Source organism: Eptesicus fuscus, chromosome 24, assembly GCF_027574615.1.
Source record: "Eptesicus fuscus isolate TK198812 chromosome 24, DD_ASM_mEF_20220401, whole genome shotgun sequence".
NCBI lineage: Eukaryota > Metazoa > Chordata > Mammalia > Chiroptera > Vespertilionidae > Eptesicus > Eptesicus fuscus.
The window spans coordinates 5,244,222-5,260,931 of NC_072496.1; the positions used below are offsets into that span (position 1 = coordinate 5,244,222).

General features: G+C 47.1%; 1 protein-coding gene across 4 annotated transcripts in view; it reads right to left on the bottom strand.

The window, feature by feature from the left end:
- Positions 1–4,383: 4,383 nt before the first annotated feature.
- Positions 4,384–16,710, bottom strand: part of ERO1B (endoplasmic reticulum oxidoreductase 1 beta) — a 28,167-nt gene continuing 15,840 nt past the window's right edge. For 2 of the 4 annotated variants that reach the window (XM_054713116.1, XM_054713114.1), the window contains 8 exons: positions 16,188–16,214; positions 14,535–14,627; positions 13,728–13,974; positions 12,581–12,650; positions 11,099–11,185; positions 9,862–9,995; positions 7,185–7,241; positions 4,384–4,690 (listed from right to left, as the gene is read on the bottom strand). In XM_054713116.1, coding sequence (XP_054569091.1) covers positions 4,561–4,690; positions 7,185–7,241; positions 9,862–9,995; positions 11,099–11,185; positions 12,581–12,650; positions 13,728–13,974; positions 14,535–14,627; positions 16,188–16,214 — 845 coding nt within the window. In that variant the 3' untranslated portion in view covers positions 4,384–4,560. Of the gene's footprint in view, positions 4,691–7,010; positions 7,242–9,861; positions 9,996–11,098; positions 11,186–12,580; positions 12,651–13,727; positions 13,975–14,534; positions 14,628–16,187; positions 16,215–16,710 lie in introns of all 4 variants that reach the window. The other 2 variants (XR_008555364.1, XM_054713117.1) reach the window with 2 other exon arrangements.

Here is a 16,710-nt window from a genome sequence, read left to right on the forward strand (position 1 = left end):
CTGAGGGTTTTTTAAGGCTTTTGGACAAACGTGTTCCTCAGATCCTTGGGTTCTGAGCTCCGCGCTGGGAGACCCTCCTGACAGCGCCAGGGGTGAAAGGGAGAAGGTAGCAGAGCATCAGCCGACCTCCTGGAGGTCACGGGCTCCTTAGAGGCCGTCAAGGCCCAGGGAGGGATCCCTCCAAGAATCTCAGCGTTGCCCGGGGTTTGGGATTCCTTCTCAGGAGGGCGCTAACGTCTGCACCCACAGGATCATGGGAAGAAGGTGGACAGAGTTGACTCCTCTGCTGGGTTCAGAGATGTGGCCTCGTGTTTCCGCCCAGTGACCTGTGATGTCCACTCGTTACCTCGGGACGGCAGCGGGAAGGCGCCTCTCCCAGCCCACTGACCGCCCATGACATTGAAGGAACAAGGAGAGGGTCTTGGGGGATCAGTAATAAACACCCGGCCCGGGGGCCACACGACTGGAGCCCCAAACAGGGTTCCTTCCATTTCCAACCGTATTTAAAAGTGCCCTTTATTTTATGTGAAATATATTTGTATTGGTTTCAGAGAGGACAGGAGACGGAGAGAGAGAGAAACATCAATGATGAGAGGGAATCATGGATCGACTGCCTCCTGCACGCCCCACACTGGGGATCGAGCCCTCAACCCGGGCCTGTGCCCAGACCGGGAATCGAACCCGTGACCTCCTGGTTCCTAGGTTGATGCTCAACCGCTGAGCCACGCCGGCCGGGCAGCGCCCTTTATTTTTAAGGCGCTCAGGAAGTGCCTGTGGAAGCCGCGTGCTTCGTGCTGCGGGTGGGAGAAGCCCTCGATACCGGCTCTCACGCCGCCTCTCGGTCACGCAAGGGACACGCTCCAGACAACTGCTTCTACGTCGTCTCTCGTGTAAGTGAAACACGGTGTGAAATACTGGTCCTCCAACCGCAAGTGCCATTCCAGAACTCCCAAGATATATTTATATGTGTGACATGTCATATACATGTATGTGATATGTGGATATTCTGCAGCTGTAACACCGCCCCCTTCCAGGAAACGGCCCCATTCATGCATTCACTGGTTGATTCCTGGGATCGAACCCGCAACCCTGGCTCACTAGGACGATGCCCCAAACGAGCTACTGGCCTGGGCAATGGCAGATGTGTTTTTTTTTTTAAAAAAAACAAAAAACACAACACAGTGATATTTAACCCCAAATAAGTAAACCATCTATACTTGACCACCAAAAAATAAATAAATAAAAGCACAGTGATAAAAATATCACTAAGATCCTATAATGATTATACTCATCCTATGATATATAAACACTTGATTATTCTGTTATTACTGGCAGGAAAATGGAAATGCCCAACATTATTTGGTAAAAAAGCCATAATCTCTTTTGGTGATAAAGCTGCTAGTATTCATATGAACTATTATTTTTTACTGGAAAGGATAGAAAGGGCCTCATTTTCTCGTCTCCCCCCTTTAAAAAGGTGACGCTGAAGCACAAGAGGTATAAGCGCAGCCAGGATGCGAAGAGCTATCAAGCTAGTTTCCGCCTGCAGTGGGTGGTCATGTTCACCCTGTGGCGTGTGGCAGATCTGGATGGAGAGGGAGGTTAAGTTTCCTCATTTACATGTGCTGCTAAGTCCAGCATCAGAGCGACTCAGATACTAAAGGCTCAGAGGAGGCGAGGAATGGCGATTACTGTTCTCAGGTACCCGAATGACCTGTTTTGGTTTTTTATTATTAATACCTTTTTATGGATTTCAGAGTGGAAGGGAGAGGGAGAGAGACAGAAAATATTAATGGTGAGAGAAAAATCATGCATCTGCTGCCTCCTGCACGCCCCACACTGGGGATGGAGCCCACTAGCTGGGCATGTGCCCTGACTGGGAATTGAACCCTGACCTCCTGGTTCATAGGTCGACACTCAACCACTGAGCCGTGCTGGCCGGGCCACAGCCAGTTTCTGGGGGTCCTGACGCTTGAGCGTTAGAGATCTTTAAGACAAAACCACAAAACCTGCCAATACAAAATTGGGTAGGAAAGGGGGGGGAAGACAGACTTCGATAAACGATGCAGAATAACCGGGCAGTCATCTGGAAAGAACTCGGCTGCATCCGTAACTTATACCTTAGGCCAGAATACACTCGAAAGGAGTAAAAATTTAGGTTAACACACACACACACACACACACACACACACTAAACCATAAAAGTTCTAGAAGAAAATACAGGGACATGACTGCTGAGGAATGAAGATTCCGCTTGGGACCTTAGCATGACTCCAAGTCCAGAAACCACTATGAAATGTCACGTGGCCAAGCCACCATCAGCCACGTCCCAACAAAAGACGCCTGGAAACTCAGGGACAGGCTAAGAGTGGGCCAGAGGCAGAGGAGGAGGAAACGCAGGCGGCTCAGACGCCAGAAGCAGTCACCTTACTTACAAATAAAACCACAGACAGACTCGGGCGTGTCATTTCGCATCTGTCAACACGGAGATTCCGCTGACATCTGTGTTGTGAGGTGGGTAGGCGGGCATGGTCTGAATGACACGTGGGAATGCGAATGGGTGACGGACCCTAACGAAGGGCAACCTTCTAAAACCTTTCGCACGTACCAACGCATACGGTCTTTCACCCCAGAATTCTACAACTGCGTGATTACATACGTGTGAAATGACACCCACGCGAGGTCTGGTAATGATCCACATGATGGCTCGCAGGGGGTTGATTAAATGATTGCATGTTCCTATAATGGAATATCAGGCAGTCACTAAAAAAATATACACACACACACACACACACACAACAGACGAAGAGAGAGCTATCTAGTGATACCGGGGAGCTGCCAAGAAAAATTACGTGAGAAAAGCGAACAGCACGTATGGGCCGCCACTCTGTGTAAACCGTGTGTCTGTACCTCCCGCCGTGTGCCTGGGACCCTGCGCAAGGCCAGCGGCCTCCGTGGGGGCGGGGAGGAGGGACAGACACTCCACTCCACTGCAGAGCTTTTCTGTTTCGGATTTTGAACCACGTGAATGTATTTACCTGTTCAAAACATTAAATAAAACTCGTCTATTTAAAAAGCCTGGGACTCGGTACAATTCTAAAGATGCTGCAGGTCCCCAGTTCTCGGGGGGGGGGGGGGGTGGTCCTGAGCCCACTCGTGAGGTCACGGATGCCGCGCGTTCTGGGAGGAGGCTCCAGGCAGGCTCCCTGGTTTCCAGTCCGCGCCCCTCCGCCTGGACTGCGGACGCGTGTCCTAGCCGCCCTTCCCCGGGGTCCGTCCTTAGGACTGAGGTGACGGCCTGCGCAAAGCCCTCAGGCAGGGCCCCGTCCCATCAAAAGGAACCACCCGACTGCTCAGGGTTTTCTCCCTTCTCCACAACTTATAATCAAACGCTCCTCTCAAAAGAGGAGTGTTTAAAAGGGGGAAAACGCCCTGCTGGTTTGGCTCAGTGGACACAGCGTCAGCCTGTGACTGAAGGGTCCCTGGGTTTGATTCCTGTCAAGGGCAGGTACCTCGGTTGCAGGCCCCTCCCCAGCCCAGGCCCTGGTCGGGGCTTGTGCAGGAGGCACAAATGTGTTTCTCCCACATCAATGTTTCTGTCTTTCCCTCTCTCTTCCACTCTCCCTAAAAATCTATGGAAAAAATCCTTGGGTGAGGATTAACACTAAATAAATCCTATATAATAAAAGGCTAATATGCAAATCGACCGAACGGCAGAATGACCGGTCGCTATGACGCGCACTGACCACCAGGGGCAGACGCTCAATGCAGGAGCTGCCCGCTTGTGGTCAGTGTGCTCCCACAGGAGGAGCACCGCTCAGCCAGAAGCCGGGCTCACTGCTGGCGAGCACAGTGGCGGGAGCCTCTCCCATCTCCGCAGCAGCGCTAAGGATGTCGACTGCCGGCTTAGGCCTGCTCCCTGCGGGCAGCGGGCCTAAGCCATCAGTCAGACATCCCCTGGGGGCTCCTGGACTGTGAGAGGGCACAGGATGGGCTGAGGGACCTCCCCACCCCCAAGTGCACGAATGTCATGCACTGGGCCTCTAGTAAGTAAATAAATCTATATATATAAAAGGCTAAGTGACTGACCGTATGTATGTACGTCTGTCCAACCGACCGACTGACCGGTACATATGACGTGCACTGGCAATTTAAAAATAAACGTTGACTCGAGCATGCACGATACATATAAAGTTCTTGCTGGCGCCAATCGCACGCATCTGTTTTGATCTGTCATTGTCGATCGTGAATTTGGTTGACACTTCTATTATAGAGTAAGGGTGAATAGTGATATTAAAATATTTCTTCTAATTAATTTCCTTTCAGTGTGCAGGAATCCGTGCACTGGGCCACTAGTAACTAAATAAAAGGGGAAGCAAGAAGGAAAGATAGTAGAAACGTTTAATTCACATTCCTACTGAACAGTGGGTACAACACACACGATTTGCAATTCCGTTCCTGCAGATATTCCCGAGAATAGGGCGCACATACAACTGCGTGTGTGCTGTGCTGCTTTAGCAAACGGTTTCCATGACACCGCCACCCCGTATGGGGTGAAAGCTATGGTTTCTGCAGGTGCTTGTGCTCACAGACTGCCGAGAGCTTTCCTGCGAGCTGATCCCAGTGTCCAGCGGAGGCGGCGCTGAGGGCCAGGGGCTGTCCTCGCTCACGTACACAGCACCGAGGGTGGCTGGAAAACATGGCACAGTTTCAACACGCGCAGAGACCACGGAGGGCCAGACATTCTCATGTGAACACGTCAAAAGGTTCTCGTCATCAGGCTTCAACACTGAAAGCGACTCCTCGTCTGTCTGATCCTCCTCGGAGGCTACGAGTCACCACAGGAGGAATGTGCAAACTTGACCGGTTATAACGGAGAGCGTTTCTAACTCACAGCGACGCCACTTAAGGAAACACAGGCTCTGCCACGGGAGGAGGGGTCCTTCCTGTCTGCATCTTCTGGCTTCATCCGCTGGACCACCATTTCTGTCCTTCTATGGTCAAGTGCGGGTCTCAAACAGGTGACAAGACAAAGACACCACGCCATGAGGTGCAACCAGCCAAGCATGTACAAAGCAGCCAGTATCCTATGTCCCTTCCCAACAAAGGCACGTGACCTGGAAAAACAGCTCATATCACACGACCTCCAACCACCAGGCTCACAAAACAGATTCGTACAGCACATGAACCACTTAAGAAACAGACACAAAGATGCCCCACAAACTGATGGATGGTCAAATAAGGGAAGCAGATGAATTTCAGCTTAAATAGACTTCATTTGTTTATTTTTCTCGGCAGTGAAAAAACATCAGTTTAAACTTTGAAAAGAGCTTTGACCCCAACCAGACCTGAATCGCCTAGAACTCACTCTAATGTACAATTGTTGCCTAAGGTTGAAGCGAATCAAAGTACAGGAAAAAAGCAATACATGGAAATGACCGAGGATTCTGCAGGAAATCGAGTTTAAATAATAGGCTTTGTCTTCAGCTGCGGGAACGAGGAAGTCACACCACCAAAAAGATTTTTAAGCTTACAGTAAAAATAAACAAAGTGCAAAACTTTCACATTTTCTTAAATTCCGAATGAGCACTAAGAGGAATTCTTCGCGATATAATTTACCTGCCATATTATCACGTGTAAACCAGTTTACCTCAAGGTCCCCTCGCCCGCCACACGACACCTGCACCCCTAAAAATGAAGGAAAAGTGGAGGAGGCTCCGATCCGGCCAGCCTGTCCATTCGACTGAACAAAAACATCACCATCACCCACAAAGCCCAGGTCTACATCGGTTAGAAATCGGGTCAGAAGAGAATTAGCAGTGAGCCCTTCAGCCCCCCACACCCCTCCCCTCCCTCCAAGGGTGACTAAGTCCTTTTAAAAGCGGGGGAGCCAACTAGCTCAGTGGCCACGGCTCTGACTCGGGCCCAGCAGCCATGGGTGTAAGGGCACTTAAGACTTCACACCAGACTGAAGGTGTCCCCTCCCTCCTTCCACACAGACGCCACCTTCCCACATTCTATCTCCTAACACCTTTAGAAGAATCAGCATTTCCAGCGTTAAGGGTATCTAGATCCCGGGTTTAGCAATGCCTGCGTAGGGCCAGTGAGCCGTCTGTTGGTACAGATCACCCGAAGTGCCGCTGGCCTGCCATGAACTACAGAGAGCGAGTGGGGAGCGAGGCAGCCCAGAGGCTGGAGCTGGCGCACCTGCTTAGCCATCGCACCCGAGGAATCAGCCTGAGAGGATTGCATAGATTGTGTCTAAAGGAAAACCCCTAAAGATGCTCCCTTTCGTGGAAAAGAGTTTTGTGCACGTAATGTTTTAAACTGGCATTTAAATCCATGAACTTCCACTCAAATTCTATCAAGATAGAAAATGCTAAATATTTATGCAATTGTTGTGGGTTCTGGGGTTTTTTTTTTTTTTTTTGAGTAAATGACAATTTCTAAAATTGGAGTAGAAACAAAGAAACACAAAATCAAAGGAACTGGTGTCTGGGTTCTGAGTGAAGACGCCCCGGGGCCAGCCCTCCACTCAGGGCCTGGCTGGGGCAGTACTTACCTTCACCGAAGCAGGGCCTGCAGACCAAACAAACTACAACAGCAACTAAAACCTTAAACAAGAACCAACGAAGTGGAAGCCCTGGGGACTCTGCAGGGACTTCTGAAACTAGACACTTACAAGGCCACTCATCACACGGACACTCCCACATGCTAGAAGGTGACAGACACGGAGCGAGGCCGGCCGGGCACTGCGGTCCCCCGTCAGCCCCACACCGAGACCAGCCCTAACGCTCCCGGCCGCGCCTTCCCATCACAGGCAGCTCACAGTGTCACCAGGTGGACACAGTCGTTTAGGTCTGACAACTGGAAATGAAGCATAACGGAGTAAGAACAAAACCAAGTCCAAACGAACAGCACAGCAGAATATCCAACAGATGGAAACAAAATTAACCACGGAATTAGCATAACTTCCATGTTTTAAAAGTATATACTTCATTTATAAATACCTCTAATTGACAGTCTATTAAGAATCATAAATATTCAAGTGAACATTTGCGTTTCTCCTTAAGAGCTCAGATTCTTGAAGTCCCGGAGGGTTAGTCTCTTTCTGCTGAATGTCCAAGAGGTCAAGGCCTCACAGTCACTTTATGTCTGACTAGACATAGAAAAGCCTTTATTACCTACTGTGTTGCAATAAGACTTTAAAATTCTGTAATTCTCTGATGCTGGTAGAAAGCCTGTAGGAGGGGAAAAAAAAGCCTTTTAGCACCGCTAATATGATGTGTGCACATTTCAAATGGTTGACATTGTATATGGGCTATTATTAAAGCAAAATCCAAACTAAAAGGATGTATTCAACACTGAACACTGAAGCTTCTATTTTAAAATAAGTACGCTGTCGTCCCTGGGTCCGGGCGAGACCATGTGTCCCTGGATCCGGGCGAGGCCTCGTACACCTAGGCCCGGGTGAGGCCACGTGCCCCTGGGTCTGGGAGAGCCCAAGCGTCCCTGGGTACGGGTGAGACCATGTGTCCCTGGATCCGGGTGGGGCCTCGTGCACCTAGGCCCGGGTGAGGCCACGTGCCCCTGGGTCTGGGAGAGCCCAAGCGTCCCTGGGTACGGGTGAGACCATGTGTCCCTAGATCCAGGTGAGGCCACGTGCCCCTTAGTCCGGGTGAAGCCGTGCCCCTGGGTCCGGCCGAGACCAAACCAGAGGGAGTCGGACCTCCGTTACCACCATTTGTCCACCATCCAGAGCTGAGGGGTCAGTGCTGACATGTACACATAAGGAACTGGTGGACATTGAAATTGGGTCTCAAAAGAACTGTTGGTCCAGAAAGAAACTCACTACAGACTGATCCATCTGCCTGTCAGCATAACTATTATTGCTAGTCTCACATTCAGTTCTCATAAGTATATATCTAGTGACATATGATCTCGCTCATCTAGGGGAAATGATGAACAACATAGACTGAGGAACAAGAACAGAACCAGAAGCAAGGAGGCATCGATCGGACTATCGGGCCTCAGAGGGAGGATAGGGGAGGGTTGGGGGAGGGGGAGAGTTCAACCAAAGGACTTGTGTGCATGCATATGAGCCTATCCAACGGTTAAGTTCAACAGGGGGTTGGGGCATGCGTGGGGAGGGGGGGGGATGGGAATGGGGGGATGAGGACAAATATGTGACACCTTAATCAATAAAGAAATTTAAAAATAAAAAATAAAAAAGTACGCTGTGATTCCTTATTAAATATTAATGAAACACAGAGCTATGGCCCTTCGGTCTTGGCTTAGAAGGGGCCAAGGAAGCCAGCTGCTTCTTATCATCAATAGATTCATGATGGGAACGTGATATGATTGTAATTTATTACAATAAAGAACCTTAAGGCTTTTATATTTAGTCTGTAAGTTCATTTTGCACATTTCTCTCCAAATACCCGCTCTTTTCTCATTGCCCCCCAAACACACCAGTTTGTTTTGTACTGTAGCTCCACCATCTTTAAGGGCGAAGATTCCATGTGCCTGGTGCCTAATCAACAATGAATGAATGAATGCAGTAAGACTCTGGAATGGGAATCACAAAATAAATCTATAAGCTCAGCTATCCTTCTGTACAATTCAAGGTGGATGCAATAAAAATCGAATGTTTTCTTTCTATCGATTTGCCAGAGCAGCCCTGGCTCTGAGTCTGGCGCCCTCTAGAGAACATCAGAGGTAATAGCAGGCTCTCAGGTAGAACCACAGTGGGAAGGTGGCAGTTTCTTCTTTCTCGGGTTACTTTTATTTGGACTGAAAATGTTTAAATTATTTAAAATATTTTTCACTTACATTTAATTTTGAATAATTTAAATTTAACTCAGTTTCTCCTGTTTTATCTTACTACAGGCCCCATAAGTGGGTGGACTGAATTTTCCATGAAATGTCAATTACCGAGGGACATTCTGTGTCTACCTTGTTTGAAACCTCTGCTTACACGCCATCTTTAAATGCAGGGAGGCAACATGGGGAAACTTTGCCACTAAGATGGGGAAGGGGCAACTAACTTATTTTTAATTTAACTTAAAAATGCATGTTAAGAAAACATAAGAAATAATCCCTGTATCACTTGGTTCCCTATTTTTTTTTTTTTTTTAATTCTTGACTTTTTTGCATTTTTCCCCAGGGCAGCTCAGTATTATTTTCTCTGACTCAGCTGGCCCTGCTCTGTATTCCTCAGTAGGCTGGTGTTGCATGTAACTCTGTAGGCAAATTCAATTTAATTTGGAAACCATCTGTGATATCAACAAAAAGCAAAATATCTATCTGAATACAGAAGTAGCGGGATGAGAATGAGCAAGAGAAAAATGCCTCCTCGGTTTAAGAAACAGGAGCAGCCGGTGTGGCTCAGTTGGTTGCAATGTCGTCCCACATACTGGGGTGGGAGTTCAATCCCCGGTCGGGGCGTGTACGGAAGGCAACCAATTGATGTTTCTTTCTCTCTCTCTCTCCCCCCTTTCTTTCTCTCTAAAAATCAATAAGCATATCCTCAGGTGAGGATTGAAAACAAAAGAAAGAAGAGCAGTGGAAGGTTTCATCTCTGTCTTTCCTCACCTCTCAACCAAGCCCTCGGTCCCCATTCTTGTTCTTGAACAAGTGACGCTCAGCCAACGAGGGTGCTCTTAGGGGAGAGCGTCCTCCCACCCACTTGAGAAGGCAAACGGGGGATCCCGGGCCAACACAGATGCTGAGAGCGGTGGGGAGCTGGCTGGTGAGCACAGGTATGACAGTAAGGTTTTCTCTTGGTCCGTGAACCGAGCAAAGCCGACCAGCTGAGCGGAGTGAGCGCTGAGGGTCAGCAGAGGCGCGGGCAGTCCTTACCTCCCAAAAGCGTTTAAAAGAGCGACTATTTCCTGCCGAGTGAGCTGGAAGCCTTTCGAGGGGCTGTTCTCCGGGAGCTTCTGGATTTCCTTCTCGGAGAACAGTATCTTCAGGGCAGTTCCCAAACCCTGAGTCTGAAGAAGAGAGAGAAACAGACCATCCATTCATATTGTAACTACTTAAGGTTTAAAGGAAAACTCGGCGACGGGCTGAGTCAGAAAATGCACATGAACCTCATTTACTTCCGCAATTTATCCAACTACACAAAGTACAGTCTCTACTTCCCCGAAGATGTGCACGTGTAAGTTTATGTGCTGAGTAACTTAACGCATACCCTCCATTCCACATCACTGACATGCCTTTTTTAACCTAAGTGTCACGGTAGGATTACCATGTTCAGTAAGTAATCTCGAAACCCTTCTTTACAGGCCCTAGTCACTCGCAACTTAAAAAGTATTAGCGAGACCTACACTCAGTAATTTCTTAGTTATAAACACTAGAGAGAAAGAAGAAAGATTCTGATTTCTGTGTAGCTGCCATTAGAAAAATTCTGTCGACTGATTTTCTGACTTGTCATCTTTGTTTAAAAAAACCCACAAATATCAATCCTTTTTAGGCAGAATGTGGAGAGAAATGAGCCTGCTTGGCAGAACTTCTCTATTTTGTGACGAGGTGACCTTCTTTTCATCACTGAAACAGATTCAGTGACCAAACTTCATGAATAAGTCTTTTTATATAATTACTAGAGGCCTGGTGCACAAAATTCATGCATGGGTAGGGTCCCTAGGCCTGGCTGGCAATTAAGGCCGATCAGGGCCTTCCAGCTGACAGCCAGGGCCTTCCTTCCCTGGCTGCCATCTGCCAGCTGGACTTTCCTTCGTCCTGCACCGCCCCCTGGTGGTCAGCGCACATCATAGTGAGTGATCAAACTCCCCATCAAATTCCTGAGGGGACAATTTGCATATTAGGCTTTTATATATATATATATAGATATTTACCTATGATATGGGTATATGAAATACTAATGTACTCTATTTATAACCCCCAACTTCAGAAATGAATCTGAGATTCTACCAATAGAAACAGACACATTAAAACGAAACCACTAACATAAAATAACAGGAAAGACATCCTTACACACACACATAAAAGCCACGGCATTTTAATAAAAAGTTTCAACTCCTCGTGGGAAAATGTAAGGTTAGCAATAGTTTCAAACAGAAGGCAACACACAAACCTGCAGCTTCCCCCACAGTCTGCACTTGTCACACCCAACGCAGTCCATTATGCGAGAGATGTTCTTGAAATGCAGCCGGAATTCCTCCTAACGTGCAGAAAACATGTGCATTCTAATCAGACATTTAACAGGAAACTGTGTTAGTCGGAATGATAAGAAGTAAAGGTTTTAAAGTTTATTAGTGAACTAGAGGCCCGATGCATGAAGTTCGTGTGCGGGTAGGGTCCCTAGGCCCGGCCTGCCATCAGGCTGACCTGCGGGGTGACCGACCAGCGGGGCGATCGGGGCAGGGAGAAGGGCCCCCTGCTGGCACCCGCCTTGGCCGGCCTGGGTCCCGCAGACTGGGGGCTGGGGCAGCTCCTGCATTGAGCGTCTGCCCCCTGGTGGTCAGTGTGCATCATAGTGACCGGCTGTTTCACCGGTCGTTCAGTTGATTTGCATATGAGGCTTTTATTATATAGGATGAGTTGTTTTTCAACAATGAAGGAGAAAATTATTTGAAACTGTATAGCAGAAAACAAATTTCCAAAACTAAAATAGAGTTGTGGCTAAATCATTTCATTTCAGAAACACCAAGAAACTCTGGCACTAGAGAACCACTCAATGCTAATTTATTCGTTCATGTACAGCCACATCTGAAATAGCTCGGGGCCAAAGGTGTTTCAAAAGTTTTCAGACTTTAGAAATACCGTGCACCCACTATCTATTATGAAACACTCCACCAGAATGTGGGGCAACACCCTGTAACCACACCCATTAATGTGTCTGTAAGAACAGTTACACAAACATGCAAGAATATTTACACACAGCAGAATTTTTTTTAAAAGACTCGAAGTATTCTTACATCGGACCAGGTTTGCTAACTAACTCGCACCAAACACAAGAAGCGTGTTTCAGTTTTGGAGCTGTCTGAACTTGGGCATTGCACGTACTGCTATTTGCCAGCCAATCAAACACCTTTATACTGTGACGGGCAGTGTGTTCCTTCATGGACGTCCTGTAAGCAAAGGGAAACAGACCTCCGCATGTGAGGCTTCCTAACGTCCCTAAAATACAGTCTCCTCTGGCCTCACAGGGTGACAGGCACTTTCTGCCTCTTATGCTACTCTATCAGGGCAAAACACAGTTTATGAAACTGGGACATTCCATAAAATACACTTTAGAAAAATAAACTATTTCTTGCCTCCCAAGTGGGTTACAGCTCATGCTGTTTTCAAAGATGCATCAGAACCACACACACACTGTGATTTTAAAGTAAGGAAACTCTCAGAATACTGCCCTTTAAAGACATTGCAAGGTGCCCGCCTGGTCCGGTGATGGCTGGGACGCGCCCAGCAGGGGCTGCGAGGAAGGACTGGGGAGGAAGTGTGGGCAGGGCTATGGCATCGCTCACAGCAAATCGCATCACCAGCGAGGAGAGCGAACGGGCGAGTGGGGGACCAGGACTAAAGCACAACCAGTGCCCCAGCCAGCAAGCGTTACCTTCAGCGACTTGGCCCCCTTCTTGTCACCGGAGAACATGGATTTCTCGTCGAAGTGCATGGGAAAGGACCTGGGGACATACAAAATGCAGGGCTGTACGTGGCAGGCGAACTATTCCAGCGCCGGGTACTAGAGCCCCGGTAGAACTCTCACGGGCACTTACAATCCTAACTTACGTGTCAGGCTTAGGAGAGCGGCCGGCGGTTCTCATGTACACTACTCCCTAAGACTAAAGCCAGCTTCATCATGCATAAGTTTGTAATGTTTTAAAGAGGTTTTATGATAAAAATAATCTAAAAAATTAATGAAAACAATTTATGTGAACAATGTATATCCCTCTCTTCATATTTTACAGCATCTTTTAAAAGTTAATCATAATTTATGTTCAGCACTTCTTAAGCCAACATTGTTCCATGCTCATCTTAACTGGTAAACTCGTTTTAGACCCAGATTTTCTTTTTTAAAAGGTTAAATTCTTAGAAGGTAAGGCTAATAATGTTCCCTTAAGTATCGATTGATATCTAACATACACAGGTATCTAACATGATCTCACCTGAACTTCAATAGCAACTGGAATACAAAATGGGTAGAAAGAACATTGAAGTAGCATTAAATGTTGCTACATAAAACTTAAAGTTATATTTAAAAACATAGCCTATTCTCAAGTATGAAAGTGCAATGACGCATTGTTAGACCATCTTCAGGTAACATTTTCAGAAAAAACGTCAGACTGTTGTCCTGGCCCTCCTTGTCTGGCTTCCAACTCCTTCTGCTAAAGAACCTCCCGAGGCCCGAGTGTGTGTGTGTCCCTGTGTGTGTGTGTGTGTGTGTGTGTGTCCCTGTGTGTGTGTGTGTGTGTGTGTCCCTGTGTGTGTGTATTCGTGTGTGTGTGTGTCCCCGTGTGTGTGTCCCTGTGTGTGTGTCCCCGTGTGTGTGTCCCTGTGTGTGCGTGTGTCCCCGTGTGTGTGTCCCTGTGTGTGTGTGTGTGTCCCCGTATGTGTGTGTCCCTGTGCGTGTATGTGTGTGTGTGTCCCCATGTGTGTCCGTGTGTCCGTGTGTGTGTGTGTGTGTGTGTGTGTGTGTGTGTCCTTCAGGCGCCGCCTCGTTAGACACAGGGCGGGCCTCCCAGCCCGGACGCGAGGCTCACTTTGTGTCTTGGAAGATGTTCAGGAGGAGGGTCTTCGTGTCGGCGTCATCGTCCACGCTGCCAGTGTACAGATCGACCACCGAGCGCTCAAAGTACGGGGCCACCTTGGACAAGGCCCGCAGCTCGATGAGGTACAAGAAGTACAGATTCTTCAGCCGCCTCGGGCCCTCGCCCTTGGTTTCCACGGGGTCAAAGCGGCGTTTAAATTCTTTGATGTTAGGTCCCCAGCTAGGCTTTCCCCAGGTTTCTAAAGAGAAAGAGCAATATATGATATACTTTAATAGATAGATTTTTTTTTTAATATATTTTATTGATTTTTTTACAGAGAGGAAGAGAGATGGATAGAAAGTTAGAAACATCGATCAGCTGCCTCCTGCACACCCCCTACTGGGGATGTGCCTGCAACCAAGGTACATGCCCTTGACCAGAATCGAACCTGGGACCCTTGAGTCCGCAGGCTGACGCTCTATCCACTGAGCCAAACCGGTCAGGGATAGATAGATTTTTAATATATTATTTTTACTGCTTTTAGAGAGGAAGGGAGAGGGAGAGAGAGAGAAACATCAATGATGAGAATCATGGATCAGCTGCCTCCTGCACGCCCCCGACTGGGGGTCGAGCCCAAAACCCAGGCATGTGCCCTTTACTAGAATCAAACCCGGGACCCTTCAGTCCACAGACCGACGCTCTATCCACTGAGCAAACCAGCTAGGGCTAATAGATTTTTAAAAAAATAGAGAATGTGTATGTTCCCCCAACAGTTTTCACACGGATAGAAGGCAAATTTCTACATAAAAATATGATTACCTTCCAGAAGGTAATTCGCACATAGATGTAAATTGATGCTGGCATGAAGTCCCGATATGAGCTTATAGAAGACTCTTTTCTCCAGACATAAACCTGCTCAGAAAAATATTGAAAAAGATATCACATCCATTTAGATAACAGAAATACTGAGGACTCAGTACAGAGGCGTATTTTTAAAGTTAAGATTCAAGAACATGAAGAATAAATCAAGAAATGGTATGAAGTAATGAGGTCGAGACTCTCTCAAGAGAAAATAAGGTTCCGACTTCCGAACAGAGTGAACTGGATGATAAGTGAAGGCAGAACAAGAACAAGGCAGGGCGGCTGGAGGCTCAAACACTATGGATGCACGTGGCAGGCCCCCACGTTACCCAGAAGGCAACAGCACAGCTGCTTCACGGTTTAGGCCAGAGGTCGGCAAACTCATGAGTCCACAGAGCCAAATATCAACAGTACAACGATTGACATTTCTTTGGAGAGCCACATTTTTTAAACTGAAACTTCTTCTAACGCCACTTCTTCAAAATAGACTCGCCCAGGGAAGTGGTATTTTGTGGAAGAGCCACACTCAAGGGGCCAAAGAGATGCATGTGGCTCATGAGCCGCGGTTTGCCGACCACTGGGTTAGGCTAAACCAGAGCCAGCGTAACGATCAAGTCCCGCTTCGGCTTAAGGGCAGCCTCCTCCTCGCCCTTCCTGGAGAGGTTCCTCCTTTCACCCACGCAGCGATGAGGAAGAGACGGGTTTGGTTCCTCTCCTCCCTCCAGGCCTTTCGCACGTCTTAGGAGTCCCTCTGCCCTGGATTCTCTAGTTCTGCTTAACCATCTGTCCCACTAGAATGGGTCAGCTTTCCACTCATATTTTATATTTCTAGTATTTTCAATATTACAAAATATAAGAATGCAAACGCATCTGGTATATTGGGATCTATACTGCTTTTTGTTTGTTTTTGTTTTTTGTTAATGTTCACCTGAGGATATTTTCCCATTGATTTTTAGAGAGAGTGGAGGAAGAGAGAGAAAAACAGAGAGAAACATCGATGTGAGAGAAACACATCGACTGGGTGCCTCCTGCACATGCCCAGACCAGGGCCCAGGCTGGGGAGGAGCCTGCAACCAAGGTACATGCCCTGACTAGAATCGAACCCAGGACCCTTTGGTCCCCAGGCCAACACTCTATCCCCTGAGCCAAACTGGCCAGGGCAGGATCTATACTGCTTTATCCTTTAACTAGACAAGTTCAGACTGTATCAAGATGTGAATTCAGGTTTAAAAACTTCTGAATTCAAACTGACCTTCCCTCTGTTTCATAGAGAAAAAGTACTTCCTTCCACAGGAAGGTCTGCGTGGACTCAGGCCTGCAGACGGTCACGGGACCGAGTCGGGATGGGCATCCGAGGCAACGAGCATCCACGCAGAGCGGCCGGACTGGGGACCAGAGACAGTGCCTGTGCATTCCCATGATGCTGGGTTTGGGCCTCCACATTTTCACGTAATTGCCTCCCCAACATAATAACCTAAAACATGTGCTTTTCTTTTCAACACTCAGAATAAGCTGTCTAGGCAATGAATCCCAAAACTTACAAAAATAGATTCAATAAATCAATACATTTCTTACAAGAACCCAATACATTTAAAACGCAGACGTGTTTACCTTCTAGCCACGTGTAGAACGATTCTCCTTGAAAAAAGAACACACACACACACACACAGAGAACTGGGTTAACATATTTTAAATAGTCATTTATATATTCAAATAAATTAAGTCTATAAATATTTTATGGCAGATTAAGGACTATTTCTAGAAATGTCCACTACTTCATGTGAAGTAGAAAAATAGGAACATGATTCTAGAAAATAAAGCCTAAAGGTAATTTAAGTTTGGGAGAATGTTCCTATAAATGATATTTTGACTAGTAAAAGTTTTGAGAAAACATTTCAGTAAAAATGTTACATAAATCTTATTCACTAGAAAACATGAACATCCATAAGCATAGGGGAGAGTTTAACAATTTTAAATTTGCTTTTGATAACTACAGCACTCCTTTTAAAGTCCAGAAAAAATAGTGAGTTATAATTAATACAAAAATCTCATTATTATTCTATTTTTCCTGATTCAGTAAAGCTAGGTATGACTCCTCAATTATTTAAGACTACTACCCTTCAAGAGATACTTT